General features: G+C 43.9%; 1 protein-coding gene across 14 annotated transcripts in view; it reads left to right on the forward strand.

The window, feature by feature from the left end:
* Positions 1-22,512, forward strand: part of RBFOX1 (RNA binding fox-1 homolog 1) — a 1,483,287-nt gene that overhangs the window by 1,283,865 nt on the left and 176,910 nt on the right. For all 14 annotated transcript variants that reach the window (XM_060031701.2, XM_060031707.2, XM_060031700.2 and 11 more), the window contains one exon: positions 15,058-15,300. In XM_060031701.2, the coding sequence (XP_059887684.1) occupies positions 15,058-15,300 (243 nt within the window). The remainder of the gene's footprint in view (positions 1-15,057; positions 15,301-22,512) is intronic.

Below are 22,512 nucleotides of genomic sequence, written 5' to 3' on the forward strand. Positions count from 1 at the left end.
ATCAAACATATGTGAAAAATTCAAGGTTTTCCAGTCTCCAGTGGTGCTTTGGTTGAGGGCCTTGGGCTCAGAGACCTTGTGTTGGGGCAGGGCCAGTTACTGAACTTGGTTCTTCACTTAGGAAGATGGAGCTCTTTGATTTCAATCTCTCTTGACTTATCTTTTAAAAATAGTAATAACTTCAATACTGGCATTAAGCAATACTGGCTTATGCTAAGTTAGGTTGTATTGAATTTGTAAGGCCAGTAAAGTTTTATCTCCTTTTTGTTCTGATGAGAAGCTCAATTGTCATACTGTCCATGTTTATTTCTCTTTTTCTCCACATAAAAGTTTTTGAAATGAGGATGGAGGAAACCTAGAAATGCGTCATGCAGTCAAGTCTATTGATAGAAATGCGTCATGCAGTCAAGTCTATAGACTTGTTGGGTCATATGGGTGGAAAACTTAGGAAGCAGTTTGGTGCAATGGAAATATATGTAGAGTCCAAATCCCAGCTAGAACGTTTATTCACTGTCTGAACTTGAGCATATCACTGAGTTACCTGACCTCAGCTTTCTCTTCTGTTAAATGGGTATAAATGGTACCCATCCTACCTACCTTCCAATGTGGTATGGAGGCTCAAACAGACCATGTTTAAAATACTCCCAGAAACCTTTACATCCTGTCATTGGCTAAGCTATTGTGATGATGGTGATGGAAAGAGTGATGAGCCTCTGTCCTATTTATTTACCTAAACTGACCACCTAACTCATCTGTTTATTTCTTCTATTTCAAGCATTTGGGTTGCTTCAAGGGAAAATGTAATGTCAAAGGGTGTAGTTTAAATGATCAGATCCCTTTCTTTTCTTTTTCCTCTTTCTTCCCTTGACTAGCTTCATCCTGGCATATACCATCACTGCATTCACTCTTTGATTTACCCAAAACGTTTTTGAGCATCTATTCTGTGCATGCCGTTCAAATACTCCTGGGAATGTGGTACCCAATCACACAGACTTGGGTTTCTTCCCTCAGGGGCCTTACAATCCAGTAGCCTCTAGGTCTCTATCTCAACCCACCCTGTGGCTCTGAAAATAACCTCACCACTTTCTTTTAGTTCTTTTTCATTGATTCTGCCACCCTGGGTATGAGCTATTTCCTCCTTCTGCAACATTAAGCTGGCCTTTCCACATATTATTTTGTCAACCTGTTTCATACCATCTGGCTATTTTCTGCTCACCTTTCAACTCTAGGTTTAGACATCAATTCTTCTGGAAAGCCCTCCTTGATAAACCATAGGGGATAGGCGAGCCCCTCATATTTCACTTCTCATGGCACATACCCCTTCAACTGTACATTCCTGGTCTATTATGTAACTTCTACCAACCTATAGCTACAGAGGTTCCTGGGCTACATGAATCCTCGTCACCACTGTAGCCCCTGAGTCTAGCACAGGACCTGCCATCCAGAAGATGCCCAATGTTTTACTGCTGGAACAATGGCATGAATATCAAGTTCTTGCCTATTTGAGTAGTTCATTGCCCTTGCTTTCTGGCAGTCTCTCCTAATTTCATTTCTTCCAAGTCCAAGTATAATTCATTTTGTGACAACCTTTTTTTTTCTAGTTGGCAAACTATTAGAGGCTAAAACTTATGCAACGCACCATGAAAGACAAGGTCATATTTTATCATCTTTGCCTGTTGCCGTAACCAGATTAGACATCTTTCTACAAGTGAGGTGAATGCAAGCCAACAGATATTTACCAACAGATATTTATCATGTCAAACACCTGATTACAAAAAAGAGGGAAATGTTAAAGATGAATACGGCAAGTCCCTGCCTTTAAGGAGTTTACAATCTTGTGAGAGGCTGATATTGGATATACGGAAATTGGATAATTGAAAACCCAGTCAAAGGTTTGGTTCTGGAAATTCATCATAAACTATGTGGCGGTGGTACCTAGTTTCTGTATATTAACAGTGTCATGTGTCATGTCTCCTCAAGGTCATGGGTTATCTCAGCTATGTTTAGGGTCCACCTTTGAGAAGGGACCAGAGAAGGAGAAGAAATGTTGATTCACGTCCCTGGGATACAAACAGGAAATTCAATTTTCATAACGGGATGTGAGTGCAAATGATTCTGAATCCATTCATATACAAGACGATGGTATCTACTTCTTGCATTGATTTTGCATCTAGAATGTTTACTTTTCCCTTCACTAGAGCATTTCATTTTCTGTGACAACATTCCAGTGAAGAGAGTGTATGATTCTCTTTCTAGGAGTGTGACTTAATGCTCCCCATTTCCCCAATCTAGAGGCAGACCCTTGGTGATGCTCTTGGTGGGATGCTGTACTTAAGCAACATCCACAGTGGAGCTGGTACCTCTCTGAGCTACTTGGTGCTGGCCGTATGTACAGCGACCTCCTCTCTTACAAAAAAAAGTTGTTTTACACCAGATCTATTAATTTCCTATTTTAGAAGCAGACAGACAGAGAATCCCCTGGATAACTATGATGGAGTAAGTAACCCAGTGATATTATCCCAAGTCATATCTGCAGGGTAACTGTAAGCAAGCTATTTAAGGGAACACAAGCCATTCGTTTCCTTTTGTGGATTTGGCTAAATGCAGTAATATCAGCAGTGGTGTAGGTCTTTGAAATTCATCTTGAATATAAATTTGATACTAATATTACCCTGGTGGTAGTGGTAAGAACTTTTTGTCCCCTTCTTTAGAAAATAGCTGGCTGTGAAAGGAGATAGATTGTGAGGGTGAAAGGCCTGCTCAGGATTGAAGGTTTCCTCCATACCCAGGAGACGAAGGATCTTTACTGAATGATGATTTACAATGCGTTATCTGTTCCTTCCCTTATGAAAAGGGTTTTTGCTAATATATATTTGCTTGGTTCAATTGTCAATTAGTTTATCTGCCCTTCTGTCTCCACCGCCATATTTGGGACAGTGGTGGGCAGCTCCAGCTGTCACTCAGGGATAGATGGCAATGGCAATGAGGTGATGGTATTGATGCAAAAAATGACAGCTGAACTTTTGCTGCCCTAACTTCCCCTTGTGCTTGCAGCCATGTAGAGTACTGGTCCGACAATGTCAGTTTCCTGGTTTTGACAGTTTCCTATAGTTATGTGAGAGGTTACCATTGGGCGAAACTGGATGAAGGAGACAGCAACTTTCTTGAATTTGTTTTCCAACTTCTTACTTTGGAGTCAGAATTGGATTGGTCCAAATATGAGTGTCAGCATGCACTATTGGGGTGGACTCAGATTGTTTGCTTAGTGTTTCAAAGCTGCCCATTTATAAAATGAAGGTAATGATTGTGTCCCCATCCTGAGGCTGCAGGGTGCATTGAAGGAGTTACATTTATACAAAATTTAGGGCAATGGAAAGCATATGTTGAGAGCCGTTCTAATTATATTCTTGTTGTTATTAATAATGTTATAATCACCATCATCATCATTAGCACTGTTAACCTACTTAGGTTCTGCATCTTGGGATGGCAAGAACAAGATCTCATGCCTTTTTGGTAACCTCCAACTTTGGCTGGGATACTTCAGAAAATATTTTGTGATTGAATTGTTCTACCATAACCCTTACAGATATCACCCCTCATCTTAGCCAACAAAGAGGTCAGTCGTAGCATCTTTGAAAGGACTTGAGCTTTGGAGAAAGACATGGATTTGAGGGCTGCATCTGCCACTTACTAGCTTCCAGACTTTTTGCTTCTCTATCTGTGAAATGGGTGTGATAAAAATAAGGTTAGTAAAAACATAGTTCCTGTAGAGATGAAGTTAGATAATGTATTTAAAGTGACTACCATTGTCTAATGCTTAGAATGAACTCAATGAATAACAGCTGCTCTGGCTGCTACTTTTTATTAATAATGGACAATAATAGGGCATTTACAGCTATTTCACAGACAGAGAGGTGAAGCCCTATGCTGCTTGGCTTTCCAACAAGAAATCGTTCAGTACGATGTTGGGGTGTTTCAACGGGGAAATTTTTTTCAACGGTGCAGAGCAACATTTGATGGTTTGACCTTGTTTCTCAGGGCCCTGAGGTGCTGGATGAGTCAGAGCATGTCTTGGTCCTAGGAGGGACAAAGGGACTAGCTTGGGAATTTTTCATGCCACAAAACATTTTGAATATGTACATGTGCGTGTTATCCTTTGAAATGTTCAAAGCAACATCTGTGAGAAAAACAGCAGAGGTTCCTGCCCTCATGAAGTTTACAGTCTAGTTGGAGACAGACCTCAAAATATATGCAATATAAAAATATACGTAATGTCAAAATCAAAATGTATATCATGTCAGACTTTGACAAGGATTTTAAAGGACAAGTCAGGGCCCTCTGAGACCCTGGGGCTGCAGTGAGCAAGCTAAGAAAACCCATGTTCTTAAGTGCCTGGTGTTGTTGGCTGGGAACTTCACTTGCTCCAGAGGCTGCAGATTTTTCTGAGATAAGCACGTTTCTTTGGAAATATCACCTCATAAGAAACCATATCAAGGCTACTGACTAGCACAGTGCCATAAATATTTGATTGTCACTAAGTTTTAAGGAGTTGAGAAAAACAATCTCTACTGTCTTCTGTGGCTCCAAATGGAAAGTCAAGATGGAACATTTTGCAAACATGACACCTCATCATTGCAAGCCTGCCGCCTACTCGGCTGGTTTGTGTATCTGGGGCTGGTGTTTGCCAGCCGCAGCAAGATGGCTCCTGGCCTCTCTCTCTCTGCTTCCCGGTTGAGGCCGGGAAAGTGAAATGAAACAAATTGCTTTCACTTGAATCTGTGAAACGGATTCCTATTATCTTTGTTGTCTGTTTGTTTTTTGTGAATTATGGCCTCAGAGCAATTTCAGAGTTCTTTGTCCAAGAGATGCTTTTTTTTGTAAGCCAGTGTAGTTAGGAAACCAAGGTTTGTATGTTGACCTAATTGAGGTCAGATTTGAACCCATCTCTAACTGTTTAAGGATGTCTAGTGGATTTGGGTAACTAGCACTTACTGGTTGTGTGAGTGGGAGGAAGTAACCCCACCTCCCTTTTCGTGACAGTATGTACCACACTGGGTTCTTACTAACTAAAATAATTATAAACAAACAAGCAATGCTGCTTTGGTGAATTTTGTATTCTCGGTGCTGAGAGCAATGACTAGTACATAGTGTGCTCAAGAAAAGTGTTCTTATCATCATCACCATCATCTTCACCATCATCTCCATCCTCCACCTCATCATCATCATCATCTCCATCTTCATCTTAGTACGGATTCAGTGGCAGGAATTCTTCAATAAGACTAAATCAGGTTCAAGTTCTGGTTCTGCCACTTACCTAATTTACTAACTCCCATACTGGGAAATATTTCTTCACCTGTTTGGAGCCTCAATTTTCTTACCTTTAAAAGAGACCATAATATCTATCTCTTGGGGGTGGTTGTAGGGATTAAAGTGCCTGGCACGCAGTAGAATCCAACACACCTCCCCATGTGTTCTCCAGAGGAAGCACTTTGCTGGACCAGAAGGGGGACCAATTTCATCCCCACAATGGGGCATATATGCTCACAGGGCTTTCTAGATTATAAAACACATTCCTGTAGATTTTATCCCTAGACAATCACAAGACCCTCATCAGGAAGAAGAATATATATTATGGTTTATATTAATCAATGAGGAAACGGGGTACATGGAGGTTGAATGACTTGCCAATAGTTCCACCATTATGCTCCTGGCTTTTCAACACTTGTCTCTGATTCCATAGTCACAGCACCAATAAAAGGTTAGAAGGTAACAAACAGGGAAATTACCCAGCATAGTGTTTTTTATTTTATTTATTTTACTGCAATCCATAAAAGATTTTATGTCACAACCCAATTCACCCACATAAAAGTTTCATGAAACAGTTCCTTACTCTTTTCTATTCTTTTCCGGTGTGGTATAGTTTATTTCATTTAAAGAATGTTGGTGTGATAACCCCTACATGGGTTCTACATCCCAAGGGTTCACACCTACAGTTTGAAAAACCCATAACATTTCCCCCCGAGATGGTGTATCGGGATAATCTGGGGCACTTTTACACAGTGCCCAAGCCTGGATCCCGCCCTTGGAGATTTTAAGCCAGTGGGTCTGGGGTGGAGTCCTAGCATCTGGCTCTATAAGAAAACCCCAAATGACCTGATGGTCCACAGGCTAAGGAACAATGTCCTGTTACATCACTCTGATTGTTTCCACCTGAAACACTCTTCTCTATTGGGTGTTTTGACTTTTTTTTTTTTTTTTTTTGCATTTTCTCTATCACTTCCCAGAACATCCTTCACCAGGGAATTTGTCTATCTTGGTCTCATCCCTTTTGCTTTCTAGGAGAAAGTAAGACCCCCTATACTTAGGTTGAAGGACAGAAGTTTAGCTTTTCAGTTATCAGTGGGACAAGGAGCTCACGGTTCATGGGAATGTCTGCTGAGTCCACGTATTGGGCAGGAGGCCTGTGAGGAAGGGGCTCTGGTCCTCTGACGATGTGGCTCTGAGAGGGGAGCTGACACATCCCTTTAAGGAACCCGAAAAGGCTGCTTAATTTAATCCTGCATTAGAGACATCCCCGGAGTGTGATTGGAAATGGAAATGTAAGGATGGCACAAATACTGTTTATCCAGATTTTTCTTTCCAACCCTGGGGAGCTGGGAATTTAAAACAAACAAACAAATCACCCAGGAGCTCCCTGAACTAGTACCACCGACAGATCAGCAGGAAAGTGGAATTTTTCCGGGCAGCCTCCTCTACCCTCACCTCCTCCTCTGTTATACAATTTAATTACAAGTTTAATCACTTCAGAAACGCCATCCATTCCCTCCAGTGTAGGGAGATGTCTCCTTTCCAAGCAGGCGTCTCGGCGATAAGCAGCTGTCCACAGGAATGGCGGATGGGACTCTTGAAACCTCTCCCTCGACGAGCCAGAAAGACATGACTAAATAAAACCTGAAATTGTGTTGACATTTCACTGTGGTTGTTGTAGTTTTAATAATAGAGGAGGAACAAAGTATTTGTAGCTTTAAATGAAGAGGCAGCATTTGGCATTGAAATCACTGGGGATTTTTTGTACGAGGTTTTATTTTTGCTTATTGGGAGAGAAGAAAAAAACAATGAGCTAGGGAGAGACAGAAGTTCAAGAAGACAAGGGAAAAGCAAGATGGCTCTGCTTTTCCTTCATGGCCTTGATCACCACTGGGGTTCTGTGGTCAACTGTGGGTTCCTTTCTTGAAAGCCTGTTTCTCCTGTTGCCTGTTTGGTCCTTAGGAACAAAGATGGCTTTGGATTTCGCTCACCACGTTATTGCGTGTGATGAATGAATCTGTTTCTATAGCGCATCCTATGAGGCAGGGTGCCGTGTTTGTTTCCCCGTGATTTGATTTTTTAACATGATCTTCTCACAGTTACCCTGTGAAGTCACTCATCATGCTCCCCATTAAACAGAAGCAAAAAAACTGGAGCCAGGGCATTGCAACAACTTGTCTGAGATCACACGGTGAGTCTGCCAAACAGCCAGGCCTCCAGATCTTCCAAACACTGGCCCATGACTATTTTAAGGTCAATTTACAATTAACCACTCAGCTTTGTTGTAAATTTATCTGCAATGTTCTCACGGTATTTTTTTTTTTTTTAATTTACCCATCACCATCTCTCTTATCTCTTTGAGCTCTGTCTTCATCCCTCTTCTGTCTCCTCCCCTGATCCCCCCGGTGTCCCCCCCCCACCTTGAAAATATTTCAAAAATAGGATAGTCGCAACCTTCCCAGTGGATTCCCTAACTTTGCATACCATATATTTAGTTTAGTAATGAAAAACTCCAGCTCCAGGCAGCGCAGAGGATAGCATTTCTAATGTTTTTTAAACAGCTATTAATGTAGTCGAGTGCTGTGTGGGTTTTTTTTTTTCCGTTCCTCTTCTATGTAATCATCTGCTCAGTGTATACTCTGAAACTGAGAGCAAGGGCCAGAGGAGGGGCAAGCTGTGATTGATGGGCCAGGCTCAAGGAAGGAGTCCCATCTGGGGTTGATTTGGGGAGCAGTCAGTTGTTGAAGGGGAGGTCAGCCAGGCAGCCTCGGCGCCCCCCTTCCACACCCCCGCCGTCCCCACGTTGCACAGCGCACACACCCTGGCTCGTAATCGAGGCTTGCTTCAGGCAGATGATTTGTGGTGTGACACTAGAACAGCTGCTAAGTTTATGGAGGAGAAAGGAAGCAGGATGGTACAGCAGGTATTCTTCCCCCATTTTCTATTTTACTCGAAATTGTGATTTGAATGAAGCGGAAGCCTTTCCTTGTATTAAGTCTCTGTTATTCTCTCCATGATGTGGATTCTGCTCCTTGAATCATGCCGGCGGTGGGGGGCGTGGGGGAGGGAGGAAAGGATTTTCAGCCGAGTGTGTGTGTGTGTGTGTGTGTGTGTGTGTGTGTGTGCACGCGCGCGCGAGCGGGCTTTTCTGCTTGATGGGTGGAACTGAGCCGGTCTTAGAACCAGCAGGTTAATGATGTAATTTTGCATTTTCCTTCTTGGTTTCCGTGCCCCTGGGGGGCATGATGCAGTTTAGTTCTTTTCCGTCCAGCAGTGGAGGCTTTCTCTGAATATGCAATTCTTCAAGAAATATGCCGTTTCTTGCCAGAGAAGTAGAACAGACCAGGCTAAGAAACTAAAGTAAACCAAACTGTCAGCAAGACGGAAAACTGCAGGCAACGGAGAATGGATAGTTTCCTCCTGCAAAGCCAAGTTGGTGGGGGGTCCCGTGGCTGCTCTCCTAGGCGGTGCAGACAGATGTAATCAGCTGGTTTATGAGGATTGAACCATTCCTGTGCCTTTCTTCATTATAGGGGCTGTGTTTAGGCCAGAAGAGGTTTGGGGTGGGGGGACAAGAAGTGGACTGGGGACAAATAGATTCCAGAAGCAAAAGGAGAAAGGATGCACCAGAAGTTTGACAGTTAGAGCTAGGAAAACACACACACACACACACACACACACACACACACACACACACACAGAAGAGAAAGAAAAATACTTAAAGCCCACCTTGGCAGGCACTTTTCCCCCTCGGTGAAAGTCAGACAGTTACGGTGAAAAGAATAAATCCATTTCATGTTCTGCCACGTAAAGACTATTTTCTGCAATTGAAATGTGGTTTGCATTAGATTCTGAGCCAAAATATTTTGCCAAGTCTGATGGGCTGCTTCTCTTGGTTCGTTTTTTAGTTTCCCAAAACTACTTTATTAAACCACTAAGGGCCATGCACGGGAGAAAGGTAATGTCTGAAAAGAAACCAAAAAAAAGCACCTCCCATTTTCTCTCTGACTCTGCCTCCTGAGAAAATTAAGGGTGTAGGATGTGCTAGTGACCAAGGAAATTCTCCTTGTATTTGAGGGACGTCTCTCTGAATGCCTGCACGCAGCGGAGTCCACACACTATGCTAATGGTCAGATTACGGTATTTGTCTTAAAATAGCGATATCCTGGCTACTTCATGCTTCAGTAAAATATTTAAATTGACATGGCATTTTTTTTCCTGTGGTGAATCAGACTTGGTTGCATTTTAATAATCCTTCTTCTCTCTGTAACTGGAGTACAAACTACCTGTCGGGTTGTCGCAGGTAATGAGGGGTCCCCCGTTATCATCTGGCTGCCGTTGGGTTGCTGTTCTAATTGAGGTTTGGTGTATGAGGACAAAGAAGTTTCTTCTGCGTTTATCCTAATGGATGTTCTTGATTTCAAACTCCTACCCAGTTCTGCAGCAGCAACGGTGGGTTTTAAAACATGAGGTCTTGGCTTCTTTCCCCCCTTTTGTGTATTCGGCAGCAACCCAGCAAAGTCCAGGCCCTGAAAATTAGATGCTACGTTTGCAAAATCGCTTGAAGCACTCCCTTGATAATGTGGGGCTACATGCAAAGCAGAATCACCCTCCCCATCAACTCAGAACAGCCACAAGCACCCTGACTCAGTAAATATCAGAATCTCTGTGATCGTTGCCCTTATTTAGGGGAAAGTGTGGGTGGGCATTAGAGTAGAAGAAAGAAGGCAGCTTATGCAAATGAGGGAACGTCTAACCAGAACGCTCCAAATAACTGTTGCCTGTCACTGCCACCAGTGTGAAATTGGCTTCAGCCTTCCAGCAGGAGCTTGTTCACGTGCCCAAGATTTGCCTTGACCTGGAGTGGAAAAGGTGCCCATAATGTGAATATATTTTTCCAGAAAATCCCTTTTAGCCAAGCTGAGTATCCAGGAACATCACTTGGGAGGAAAGAAAGACATCTCCGAAGCCCTTTGAAGGTGAAAAATAATTCCGTAGGAAGTACAGTGATCTTAATTAAATATTAGCTGTAATTAGCCCAAAGTACAAATGTTGGGAATATTAATTAGGGTTCCTCTGGAATGGCTGTCAGTGTTAATAAGTAACCGTGCGGGGTCCCACCAACATCTGTTTGAGAACTCCAGGAACGGGAGTGCATCCCAAGTTCTATGGACTTGAATGCTACCTGGAGGTTCCCTGGCTACCATGGACATCGTCTCTAGAGGTGGGCACCCGTGGTTTGCCAGAATGGCATAAGTTTTGGTAGAGGTTGGTGGTTTGTCCTGGCTCCAGTGGTGCCCCTACTTGGCCCTTGCCCTTGGCCCTTGTGGCCTCAGAGCCTTCGGAAGCGAGGCTTTGGGCTTGAGGTGGCAGAAGTTTCCCAGGCTGCTGCTCTAACACACCAAGGGTTACCCCTCGCCTCCCCCAGTCTGGCTGCTGGAACCCTGGCCTCTTTGAATCAAATACCCTAGCACCTGACTTCCCCACAGGGTGTAACCTGCCACCAGGTGGAAAACAGGTCTCAGGGTCACGGTATACATGACAGAGAGCAGTTTATTTATTTAAAATTGGAAACGCATCTCCCCACCAGAGATCTTCTTTCCAGATGAGGGACACCTTGGCGTGGGATAAACCCAGGCTCTGGTTCAGCTCTTGGCTTCCCTCAGAGGTACTTGTGACTGCAACCTCGTAATACCATTTACCAGCTCTGGGCTACAGTATCCTTCACAACAAAACAAAGCAGGATCAGAGATGCAGTGCATGCAAAGCAGAGAGTCTAGACCTTGGCACTATTAACCTTTGGGCCAGATAATCCTTGGTTGTGGAGGGGGCGCTGTCCTGTACACTGTAGGATGTCTAGCTGCAGCTCTGGCCTCCACCCACTAGATGCTGGTGGTATCCCTTCCTACTCAGTTGTGACAAACAAAAGTGTCTCTGGTCATTGCCTAATGTCTCCTGGGGAGCAGTCACCCTGCTTAAGGACTGGTGCCCACTAGGTCTGAGTGTCACGCAGTTTGTTTTCTGAGTTCTGGTTTGGAGAAGAGGATGCCTTTCAGATGGAACACAGAAGTCTGAAGCCATCATAGGCCTTCGCACAAGCCCACGTCTGCTGAGTTTGAAGCACGTGTGTGTACAATGCAGAGACCTGGTGATGGAAAGCACATTCTGAGAAAGATTCTACTGCACCTTTCTCCCACCGTCCTTAATGCTGCCGAACTCCAGGTCTGGCTGAGCCACCCCCTCCTTGGTTTAGGTAGAAGACACCCCCTTTCCCTCCCTACTTCACCACCAACTGTATTTCCTGCCCAAACTATCTGTGCAACAACAGCTGTTTTTTTTTTTTTAACATCTTTATTGGAGTTTAATTGCTTTACACTGGTGTTAGTTTCTGCTTTAAAACAAAGTGAATCAACTATACATATACATATATCCCCATATCTCCTCCCTCTTGCATCTTAACTGATGTCCCCATATTTCATGATAACTCTGCCACAATGATTAGAAAACTTTTCCTGCAAAGGGCCAGATAGATAAATAGTTTAGACTTTGTGGGCTATATGGTCTCTGTCAGAGCAACTCAACTCTGCCATCAGAGCACAGTGACCATGGTTGTGTCCCAATAAAACTTTATTTACAAAAACAAGTCACGGGCCAGATTTCTTCCAGGGTTCGTTTGCTGATCCCTCTCCCATCCCCCCACCCCCATCCTGTTGCCAGTGAAGCCTGACAGAGCCCAGAGTCCACTAGCCAAGCATGCGTTCACTTAGCAAACACCGGTGTATGTTGACTTTGCAGCCAGCGTGCTGCTGAACCCTGGAGGTGGAACAGAGAATGTGACACAGTCTCCCACCCTCAGGACGCTCACAGGCTAATCAGCAGGCGATAGTGGTACCTGGAGTTACGTGGGAGGTGACCACAAGCTGCAGTGTAGAGGGCAGGCAACTGATGTGGTTTAAGTGTCAAGGAAGACTTGCTGGGAAGCTCTTGATCTGGGACCTCAAAGAGAAGCCAAGGAAGGCTAGCCAGGGAAGGGAGTAGGGGAGGAATTCCCAAGCAGAGGAGGCAGTGAACAGGATGGTGTCGAGAGGATGGAGAGACCACAAGCTTCCTGGGGGCAGGCCTTCCCTCTCCAGTACAGAGAGAGGTCAGATCCTAGCAAGGAGCTGTTGCTGTTTTGCAGCTTGTAGGATTGGTTCACTCCTCCTGAGACTGCTTTGCAGTGAGGAAAGGCCATGTGGGCACATATGTACCCGTGAAAGTGTTTCTACTGAAGGTGGAGAAAGGAAAGCTTTGTCTTTTATGACCATCTCTCTCTACCATTGATCCTGTGATCATTTCATGCTCCCCTGGAGTTTTCACAAGTCTGTCTTTCAATTCAGAGACAAGCGAGGTGGGAGGTAGGGGAGGCTGAAACGGACCTTTGGGCAGAAGTGGAATCTGTCCCGGTGATTTTCTCTTTGGAGCGTTCTCAAGGTCCCAAAGTTTCTGGGGTTTCTTGTCAGCCAGAAAGAAGTAGCGTCTTTCTGTGCACAAGGATGTATTCCTTGAGCAGCCCTGTAGAAGAGAAGAATGCTAGTCAGCTCATATACAGAAGAGGATTTTTTCTGGTATTAGTCAAGACCTTTTCGGTTGCAAGTAACGGAAAGGCGGGCTTACACTAAATAAGACATTTACTGACTCATGGAACTTAAACAGCAGTGTTACTCACTGCAGGGAAAAGCTGGATCCAAGACTTCAAATGATGTCAGCAGGACTCAGTTGATCTGTTTCTCCACTTCTGGGCTCCGTTTTCCTCTGCGTTGGCTTCTGCTTTAGGGAGGCTCCCTTCAAGAGGCAGTTCTTGGCAGCTCTAGGCTGAACGTTATTTTTCCAGCTGCCAGTCATCGAAGTGAAAGAACTTCCTCCCCAAACTCCAGCCAAGTCCCAGGATTAAGCCTCACTGGAGTTGCTAGGGGATAGGTGGATGGGCATAAGCCCAAGTCACTGTGACCGTTAAGAGTGGAGCCCTCTGGTTAGCCAGGCAGGGTAACATGACCACATCCAGAGGTAACCAGAGACGGGCCCAGCCACATCTGCACAATGTGGGGACTGGGAGTGGAAGTGGCCCCTAAAAGGAAACCGGGCTTGTCCTGGAAGACGAGTGAACAATGAACGGCAATGACAGTAAATGTGGTTTCCCAAGGACGGACACGGTTAACTTTCCACGCCGATCGACCCGTTCAGCCCCAAGTGCTATGAAAACACGTTGCCAAGAAAGAAACGGCTGTTTATTTTTGCTTCCAATGGCACAGACATTTGGAGAAATTAGTCTGGGGGAGGAAGGGGCCTGAGGGGAGTGTTTTCACTTGTAAAATGTTTTAAACTTATCCTAAGTGTCGTTCTCTTCCAAGTGTCATCTTTAACATTCCAATTAAGGTTCCTTCTAAACAAATGCACCAGCTCCTTGCACTGCTCTGAGAATAAACTTTTTTCCCCCTCTCTGTCATAATGGTTTTTGCTGCAGTCAAGTTGCTTTGGCTGAAGAAGCTCTCAAATGTTGGTGGCGGGAACCCAGGAGATGTGAGCAGTTCTGACACTTTTGCCCTGGTATCGTTATAGGAGGACTGAAGTCACATCTAATTGACCACAGACAATGGGAGAGGCAGCTATTTGGTGTGCTTAATTGCTAAGCTTTCTCTCTCTCTCTCTCTCTTCTCTTTCTGACTGCGCAATCCCATTTCTTCTTAAGACCGTGGAAAATTTAGACCTTTGGGTTACAGTCCCTGATGCCGTGTGTGTGTGTGTGTGTGTGTGTGTGTCTGTGTGTGTGTGTGTGTGTGTGTGTGTGTGTGTGTAGGGTAGTAAAGTTATGGGAGTCCAGGTGGAGAGAGAGAGAGAGATGCTTCCTGAAATGGAAGCATTTGAATTCTTTTTTTTTTATTCTTTTGACTTGCCTATAAGTATCACACTGCATGTTTTGCCTAGATGTGAAGGGCGAATTGTTACATAATACTCTGCTTATAAAAAAAAATAATAAGTCAGGGAATGGGAGTAGGCATTGATTAATGAGGCTAAGAATTAAGTCCAGCATTTTGCAGAGATACTTAAAATGAGACAATCACAGAAGGCCATCTTTGTCCAAATTAGGCACTGAATTTTCATCAGCTGCTTCATGTTGGCACTGGGAACATCAAACACACACACACACACACACACACACACACACACACACTGTGACCATTGCAAGGACCACCACCCCTGTCCCATTATGTGAGCCAAATCACATAAAATGTTGATTAAATTCAAATGCTTACATGAATTGTCTCTCCTCTCAAGAACACACACGTGCAATTTAATCGGTCTTGGCATTTTAAGTATCAAATCAAGGCTCTGCTGTCACCAGCGACAACTACATGCTCACAGGTCCCCAAACGGGAATGAAATTAGCAAGATCTGCCAGAACAACCCAATCCAGGAGAGCACATGCCCTCACAGTGTGTGGCTGTTGGGCTGGATGATTGGGAAAGGGTCTTCCACCCTTCAGAGCCTCGATTTCTGCATCTGTACAATGGGGCTCTATCTACAATGCTTACTGTTTCCTTGTAGGGTCCGGTGAAGATTGAGTGGGATGTATCCATCTCAGGCTCTTGGCAGCCTTGCTGAAACCCACGAAGCATCCGGGGAGCAGTTGTCCTTGTGCCTCGGGGGGAAGGTTTCTGCTTGGTGCCCACGCATGGTTTTCACTCCCTCTCTCTCTTTCTGATTTTCCAGGGTAATCAGGAAGCAGCAGCTGCCCCTGACACAATGGCTCAGCCTTACGCTTCGGCCCAGTTTGCCCCCCCTCAGAACGGCATCCCCGCGGAATACACGGCCCCTCATCCCCACCCCGCGCCAGAGTACACGGGCCAGACCACCGTTCCCGAGCACACGTTAAACCTGTACCCTGCCGCGCAGTCGCACTCGGAGCAGAGCGCAGCGGACACGAGCGCGCACACCGTCTCGGGCACCGCCACAGTAAGTGCGCACTGGCCTCCGGGGGCGCTCTGGGACCCCAGGGTTACGGGAATGACAGCGGGGCGCACCGCCGTGCAACTGGTCGGGGTTGGGGGGTGGAGGCTCTCTCCCGCAAAGCAGCCCCTAAGCTCATCCTTGTCATCGCAGCCCCGCCTAGTTCACCTTACCTACGTGCGTCTTCTCCTGGCACTGATTTAAATCAACACATTTTCCATTAACCGCGTGCATTTGTGAAGGGAAACTTTTCCGCTTCTATAGTTTTGCTTTGTCTGGAATTATGTCATCTGAGGGAAATCATACACTATGATTATGAGATTGTGACAATATAATCTTTTTTTTTAATGGCTTTATGGAGATACCATTTACATACAATAAAATTCACCTATTCGAGGTGGACAACTCACCGATTATTATTGTATTTACAGAATCGTGCAACCATTGCTACAGTCTAGGAATATTTCCATCACCCCCAGAATGAATCTCCTGCCCATTGTAGCCACTCCCCATTCCCACCCCAGCCCTCCCTAGCCAAATTCGTTGGAAATTCACCCATGTTGTGGCTTGAGTCCCTAACATCGTTTTTATTTCAGAGCCCCCAGGGGTGTGGGTGGCCTAGGCCGCCAAGGGGCAGCAGGAGTGAATTTTGCAGGACTGTTCTGCATTTTGATGGTGGAGGTGACACACCTCTATGCACCAAAAAGTCAGATTTATTGCATATGAATGGATGAAATGGATGTAAAACAAGCAAACAAACTGAAAAGAAACCGTTTATCACCACCATCAATAGAAACCAGCAGGCTATCCATAAAGGACAACCACCCTAAACAAAAATAACGATGAAAATTACACAATGTTTATTTATGTACCACCTAAAATAACCACACACCGTGCATACCGTAAGAGGTATATGTACACTTAGGAAAACTTGTTCTGTGGAATTCTTTAGAAGCCTGGACACATCCAGCCTCTAGTCCAGAACACTTTATAGGTGCAAGGCAATTGGGCCTGTTTCTTCTGCCCTCTGAGAAACTGGTATTTGCGAAGAAGTTTACTGGTTTGAAGCATGATATATTTCTTGTAGCCAAAGGAACCATTGACTAGCTTTGCTACCTGGTACCTCACTGATGTGCAGGTTAGGTTTGGAGATTTTTCAAAATAATGTAAATTTAAAACTTTTCTATTGCTTGTCCCCCCTTATTTATTGTGCCAAAATACATATAACATAAAACTGACCGTTTTAACCATTTTATCGTATACAGGTGGCATTAAGTACACTCACAGTGTAGTGCAGCCATCACCATCATATAGTCCTAGACATTCCCGTCACCCCAGAAGGAAATCCAGTATCCATTAGGCAGACGCCCTCCATTCCTCCCTCCCACCAGACCCTGGGAACCACCCGTCTGCTTTATTTCTGTCTGGATTTGCCTATTCTGTATTTTTCCCCCAAATGAGATCATACCATATATGTCCTTTTGTGTCTGTCTTTTGCTTAACAGAATGTTTTCAAGGTTTATCCATGCTGGAGCATGGATCAGTACTTCATTGTTTTTATATGACTGAATACCATTCCATGATATGGATACATCCTATTTTGTTTATCCATCCATCCGTTGTTGGGCATTTGGGTTGTTTCTGCCTCTTGGCTATTGTCAATAATGCTGCTATTGCCTTTTTAGTATTTGGCTGCTGTAACTTAGGAATGGGTTCATTAAATGGGTTTGTGGATTTAGTAGGTGTTTATGGTTGTTGTGTTGACTACCTAGTGATGGAGTTATTTATTTGTATGCTGGTTGTTTTGTCATAATCAATGGTGGTAGGGCTTGAGAAGGTTATTTTAGGACTAAAACAGGTCCCATCAGACATCATTTATTAAGCCTCAACATGGACCAACCATACAAACTGCTGTGGAAGTTTCATTCATTCACTCACAAATATTTATTAAGCATCTACTCGGGCCAGGACTCATACTTGATGATGTGGTTGAACCAAACATAAATGGTCCTTTCTCTCTTGTAACTTGGTGCCAGAGACAGAGAATAAACATGTAGCAATGAAATAGCTGTATAAACACACATTGTGATACGCGCTCTTAAGGAAAAGACAGGTGCTATGGGAGGCTAAAAAAAGATCAGAGGCGCCACTTGTAAATGAGTAGTCTGGGAACATTTCTGCAAGGACATGATATTTAAGGGGAGAAGACAAAGCATCCAGGCGAAAGGAATACCGAGGTCAAAGGTTCCAAGGTTGGAAAGAGCTGGGCTTATTCAAAGAACTAAAAAAAAGGCAGTATGTCTAGGGCATATGAAGACAGTTTGGCAATGGCAAAGGATAAAATGGGGGCAGCCAGCAGGGATCGTATCCCGCAGGCCTCGTGGGTTCCATGTTGAAAGCTATGGGAAGCCATTGAAAAGAGTTTAAGCCAGAAAAGTTTAAAAAATGACATTTTGAAAGAAAGGATTAATTGTACCTACCTTAAAGGAAATCTTAATCCAGCTGGGGAGTAGAGAAGCTCAACATCCTTTTCTCACAAAAAGAACTCTCCAGAGATCAACACGATTACATTTAAATTGCATATTGGATGTCCACAGTGCCCCAGACACTACAGGAGGTGAAATGATGAGGAGACAGGCTCCCTCCCTTAGAGAGGTTTTAGTCCACTAGAGAGCGTAGGTTATGTGTTCTGTTACTTGTCATAATGTCGCAAGTTCTAGAGCATGGATTTCCAAGGCTTTAGTGTGTTATGATGATCATGGAAGAAAACACTTTCTAAGAGATCTACCTCAAAATCACTGATGAAGCAGTATTATTTCGTAGGCTTCTTGTTGCTGTAACGGAAAACTCAGTAGGGAATGTATCGGCTTATAAAACAAAAAATTCCAGACAAGTGCTGGCTTTAGACACAGCTTAGTTCTTGGCGTGCATCTATTAGGTTCCAGCTGCATCCATCTCTGCCTCTTCTTCCTCTTGCTCATCATTCCCCACTTCTGTGTGATGGTCCTTCAAGTTCAGGCTCTTGACATCACACCAGATTCCCAGTGAAAGACTCTTGGATTAGTCCATACAAGCAAGCCTGGGAATCACTCTCTCTCTCTGGTTTGCGCAGTTCAGTGGCTGAAGCAGAGAATGGATGTCTCAGCCATGGGGCCACTGAGGAGCCCCATTCCCAAATACATAGACCAAGGATGGTTCCACCGGAGTCAATGGTAAGGTGCCTTTGGGACTTCTCGTGAAAGTTATTTAACAGACAGCAACTGGTCAGCACCAAAGGTAGTATGGTGATCCATTTGTATGGACAGGCCTGAATTGATTCATTTGTTGAGTGTAGGGAATGGAGAGAAGGTCAAGGACTGATCACTGGAGAGCTCATAGGTGGTGAGGTTTGGAAGAAAAAGAGCTATTGAATGAGATGTAAAGAGGGTACCCAGATGGGGGGTTGAACCAGGAGAGTGTTGTCATGGCAGCCTGGCAGGTGTGAACTGAGAAGACATTATTGAAGCTGGCATTGTGGACATCACTGAAGACCCAGGAGAAAGTAGCCTTAGTAGAGTATTGGGGAGAGATGCCAGGGGGCCAGGAGTTGAAGAATAAATGGGAACTATCAGAGTGGGTATGTACAGTACCATTGTAAACATTTGGAGGGAAGAGGAAAAAGAAAACATAGCATTAGAAGAGCACAGATCTCAGAGAAAGCAGTTTGTAGGAGAGTGGATTTTGATTCACTGTTTACACCGCAGAGAATTGCGATGGGGAGGACAGGGAAGAAGAGATAGGGAATGATGACTCAAGAAAGAAAGTGACAAAGTATTTTAGAGGAAATAGGAAGGAATATGACCAAGGGTACACAGATACAATAGGTAGTCTGGGAAAGGAGAAGAAATACTTTATTTTTTGCAGCTCTATTGACATATAAATGACATACAACAAACTGCATATTTAAAGTGTGCAATTTGATGAGTACTGACATACGTACATAACTGTGGAACCACTGCCACTCTCAAGATAACAGACATGTCCATCATCCCAAAGTTTTTTTTTTTTTGTAATCTGGAAACCACTGTATTGTTTGATTTGTCCGTTTATATTGAAGTATAGTTTATTTACAACGTGTTAGTTTCAGGTGTACAGCAAAGTGATTCGGTTTTATGTATTTATATTCTTTTTCATTTTATATATAGTGGTTTGAGTAGTTTGTATCTTTCCATCCCAAACTCCTAATTTATCACTCCCCCCTTTTCCTTTGGTAACCGTACGTTTGTTTTCTTTGACTGTGAGTCTATTTCTGTTTTTGTAAATAAGTTCATTTGTATCATTTTTTTTTTTAGATTCCACATATGTAAGTGATATCATACAGTATAATATTTGTCTTTCTCTGTCTGATTTACTTCACTTAGTATGATAATGTCTAGGTCCATCCATCTTGCTGCAAATGGCATTATTATTTCATTCTTTTTTATGGCTGAGTAATGTTCCATTGTATATTATATATAACAGTATGGAGATTCCTTACAAAACAGAGTTACCATATGATCCAGTGATCCCACTCCTGAGCACATATCCAGGAAAAACTATAACTCGAAAATATACATGCACCCCTCTGCAATCTTCCCTCTCCACCTCTGTCTCATTCCCAGGAACCAACTGATTGGCTCCTATAGCTTAGTTTTCAGTTTCTAGAATTTTCTATGAGTGACATCAAACATCATATGCTCTTTGTTTTCTGGCTTCAGTCACTTAGCATCATGGTTCACAGATTCATCCATCTCGTTGCATGCATCAGTAGCCTACTCTTTGCACACCATTACGTAGAATGTGCCACAATTTGTTGATCCATTTACCTGTGGATGGGCATTTGAGTTGTTTTCCATTTGGGGCCACAAAAAAAATGGCCAGCATTACAAATAAGGGCTCCCATGAATATTTGAAAACATTTCAATTTTGAAACAGAAGAGAAGTGTCATGGTCCATTCTGGCTGCTGTAACAAAACACCACAGACTGGCTTATAAAGAGCAGAAATTTATTGCTCACAATTCTGGAGGCTGGAAGTCTAAGATCAGGGTACCAGATGGTCAGGTGAGGGTCCTATTCCTGGTTCAGAGCCTTTGCCTTTGCACATGGTGGGAGGAGTAAGGGGGCTCTGTAGGATCTCTTTTATGAGGGCACTAATGCTATTCATGAGGGCTACACCCTCATGACCTAATCACCTCCCCAAAGCTCCACCTCCTAACATCATCACATGGGGCTTTAGGATTCCAACATGTGAGTCTGGGGCAGTGAATGGGGGACATAAACATTCAGACCATAGCAAGAATGAAGAATAAATGTGTGAGGAAACAGATAAATCTTGAGGTCAAGAGATGACCTGAGGAGGTCCCTCTATACTACCTTCACGCTCACTATCAACTGACAGAGAGTGAGAAAGGAAGGGATTTAGAAGCAACAGAATGATCCTGAAATTGAGCAGACCTGCCAGGAATGTGGCTCATACAATTCTAGGGTTTTTGAAGGGCAGTAGTCACCTCTCTCACTTTGGGGAGTGTGAGTTTGTGGTGAGGCTGGTTATCCGGTGACTTTGTCTATTCCGGCAATGTTTGGGTGGCACACACTGCTTACAGGAAGTCCTCAAGGAAAGAGGACCATGATAAGGTGAAGCAGGAGGGGCTTTGTGGCTGATCCTGAAGGAAGTCTTAGGACATATACTCCTAGCTGGTGTGGGGAAAGAGCAGGCATCCTAAAAGGTGCCATCTTGTTTTCTGCTACAATTACATGCCTATGCTTTTCTCTCTTCTGCCAAAAGGAAAGATGTTTCTGTTGTCTGTGACCTACTTTTGAGTTGTAGTTCCCTGACCTGACTGAGCAGAACATAGTCTATGACAAGTTTCTTCAAACTGTCCCTGCATCCTTGTGCATTTACCGGGGGCACCTTCTCTTCACTTAACCTCAAAGTGGGTCAGAGCCATGGTTCTCCCAACCCGGGAAAACATGGCCCTGTATTATACACCTGATTTATTCCCCACAGGGTAGAGTTGTACCTGAAACAACTCTAACTGTCCTTTGACAGATATGCACAGATATGTGCTTAATGCCAGTCTGAGGCCACTGGAGGGACCATCATTTCTTTGAAAAACAGAGTAGTTTGGGGTAAGAGAAAAGATCCATCCATCTGGTAGGCTCCAAGAACATCTAATATATGCACATGATTTAACACAAAGTGCAGGATCTGTAAAAGGGAAGCAGAATGCACCCAGAGCTCCCAGCCAGAGCTGAGGAAAGTACAGAGAGAAAAGACCTACCAGGTCATCCTTTCAGTTCCCCAAGGGCTGAGATGAGTCCCTGCAGGACAATTTTCTGCTGATTGTCTATTTAATGTGGGCCTCCAAACACATCATGGATCACTGTGCTGACAGAGCCAATGCTGTATTATATCAGATACTGCTCCTGACAAGGTATTTTACTCTTGACATATTATAATTAGAGATTTGCAAGTGGTGAATTCTCCATGTATCTCCAATAGCAACTTAACTTCTATTTTTATCACCTCTGCAGTCTGTCTAAAAGTCTCCCACCAGCTCCAGGATCTGATGGGAGAAACAATGTGAGTTTTAGAGCTTGGTCCCTGAGCTCTGGGCTATGTTGACAGAGAGAGGAGCTCCTTAAGGAACCAAGTTCTTCTTGATCTTCAGTGCTTCCAACTGGAGTGCTAACTGTGTCTCCAGTTTTCATTAATACCTTTAGGAAGATAAGACGTGGCCTGGTGGCGACTTCCTCTTCTTAACCATTTACATACTGGCTCTGCTTTGGAAGCCAATTGTGCAGCTAAGGTATGGGGAAAATTTCTCAATGCATTCCTTTTAGTTAACTAGCCATTCTTCTTCTTATTATTATTACTGCAATTCAGGTTTGTGGTTTCAAAAAGTCACACACTAGAAAGTGTATATAATGAAAACTAAAATTTTCTCAGAAACAAGAGTCACCAGTTCTACCAGAAATGCTTTATGCAAACACAAGCATATGTCTTAGTCCGTTCAGGCTGCTATAACAAAAATATTATAAGTCGGCTGGCTTATAAACAACAGATACTTATTTCTCACAGTTTTGAGGCTGGGAAGTCCAAGATTGTGGCACCAGCAGATTTGGTGTCTGGTGAGAACCCACTTCCTGGTTCATAGAGGACTGTCTCATTGCTGTGTCCTCACATAGCGGAAAGAGTG

This window comes from Delphinus delphis, chromosome 15 (assembly GCF_949987515.2).
Source record: "Delphinus delphis chromosome 15, mDelDel1.2, whole genome shotgun sequence".
NCBI classification, from domain to species: Eukaryota; Metazoa; Chordata; class Mammalia; order Artiodactyla; family Delphinidae; genus Delphinus; species Delphinus delphis.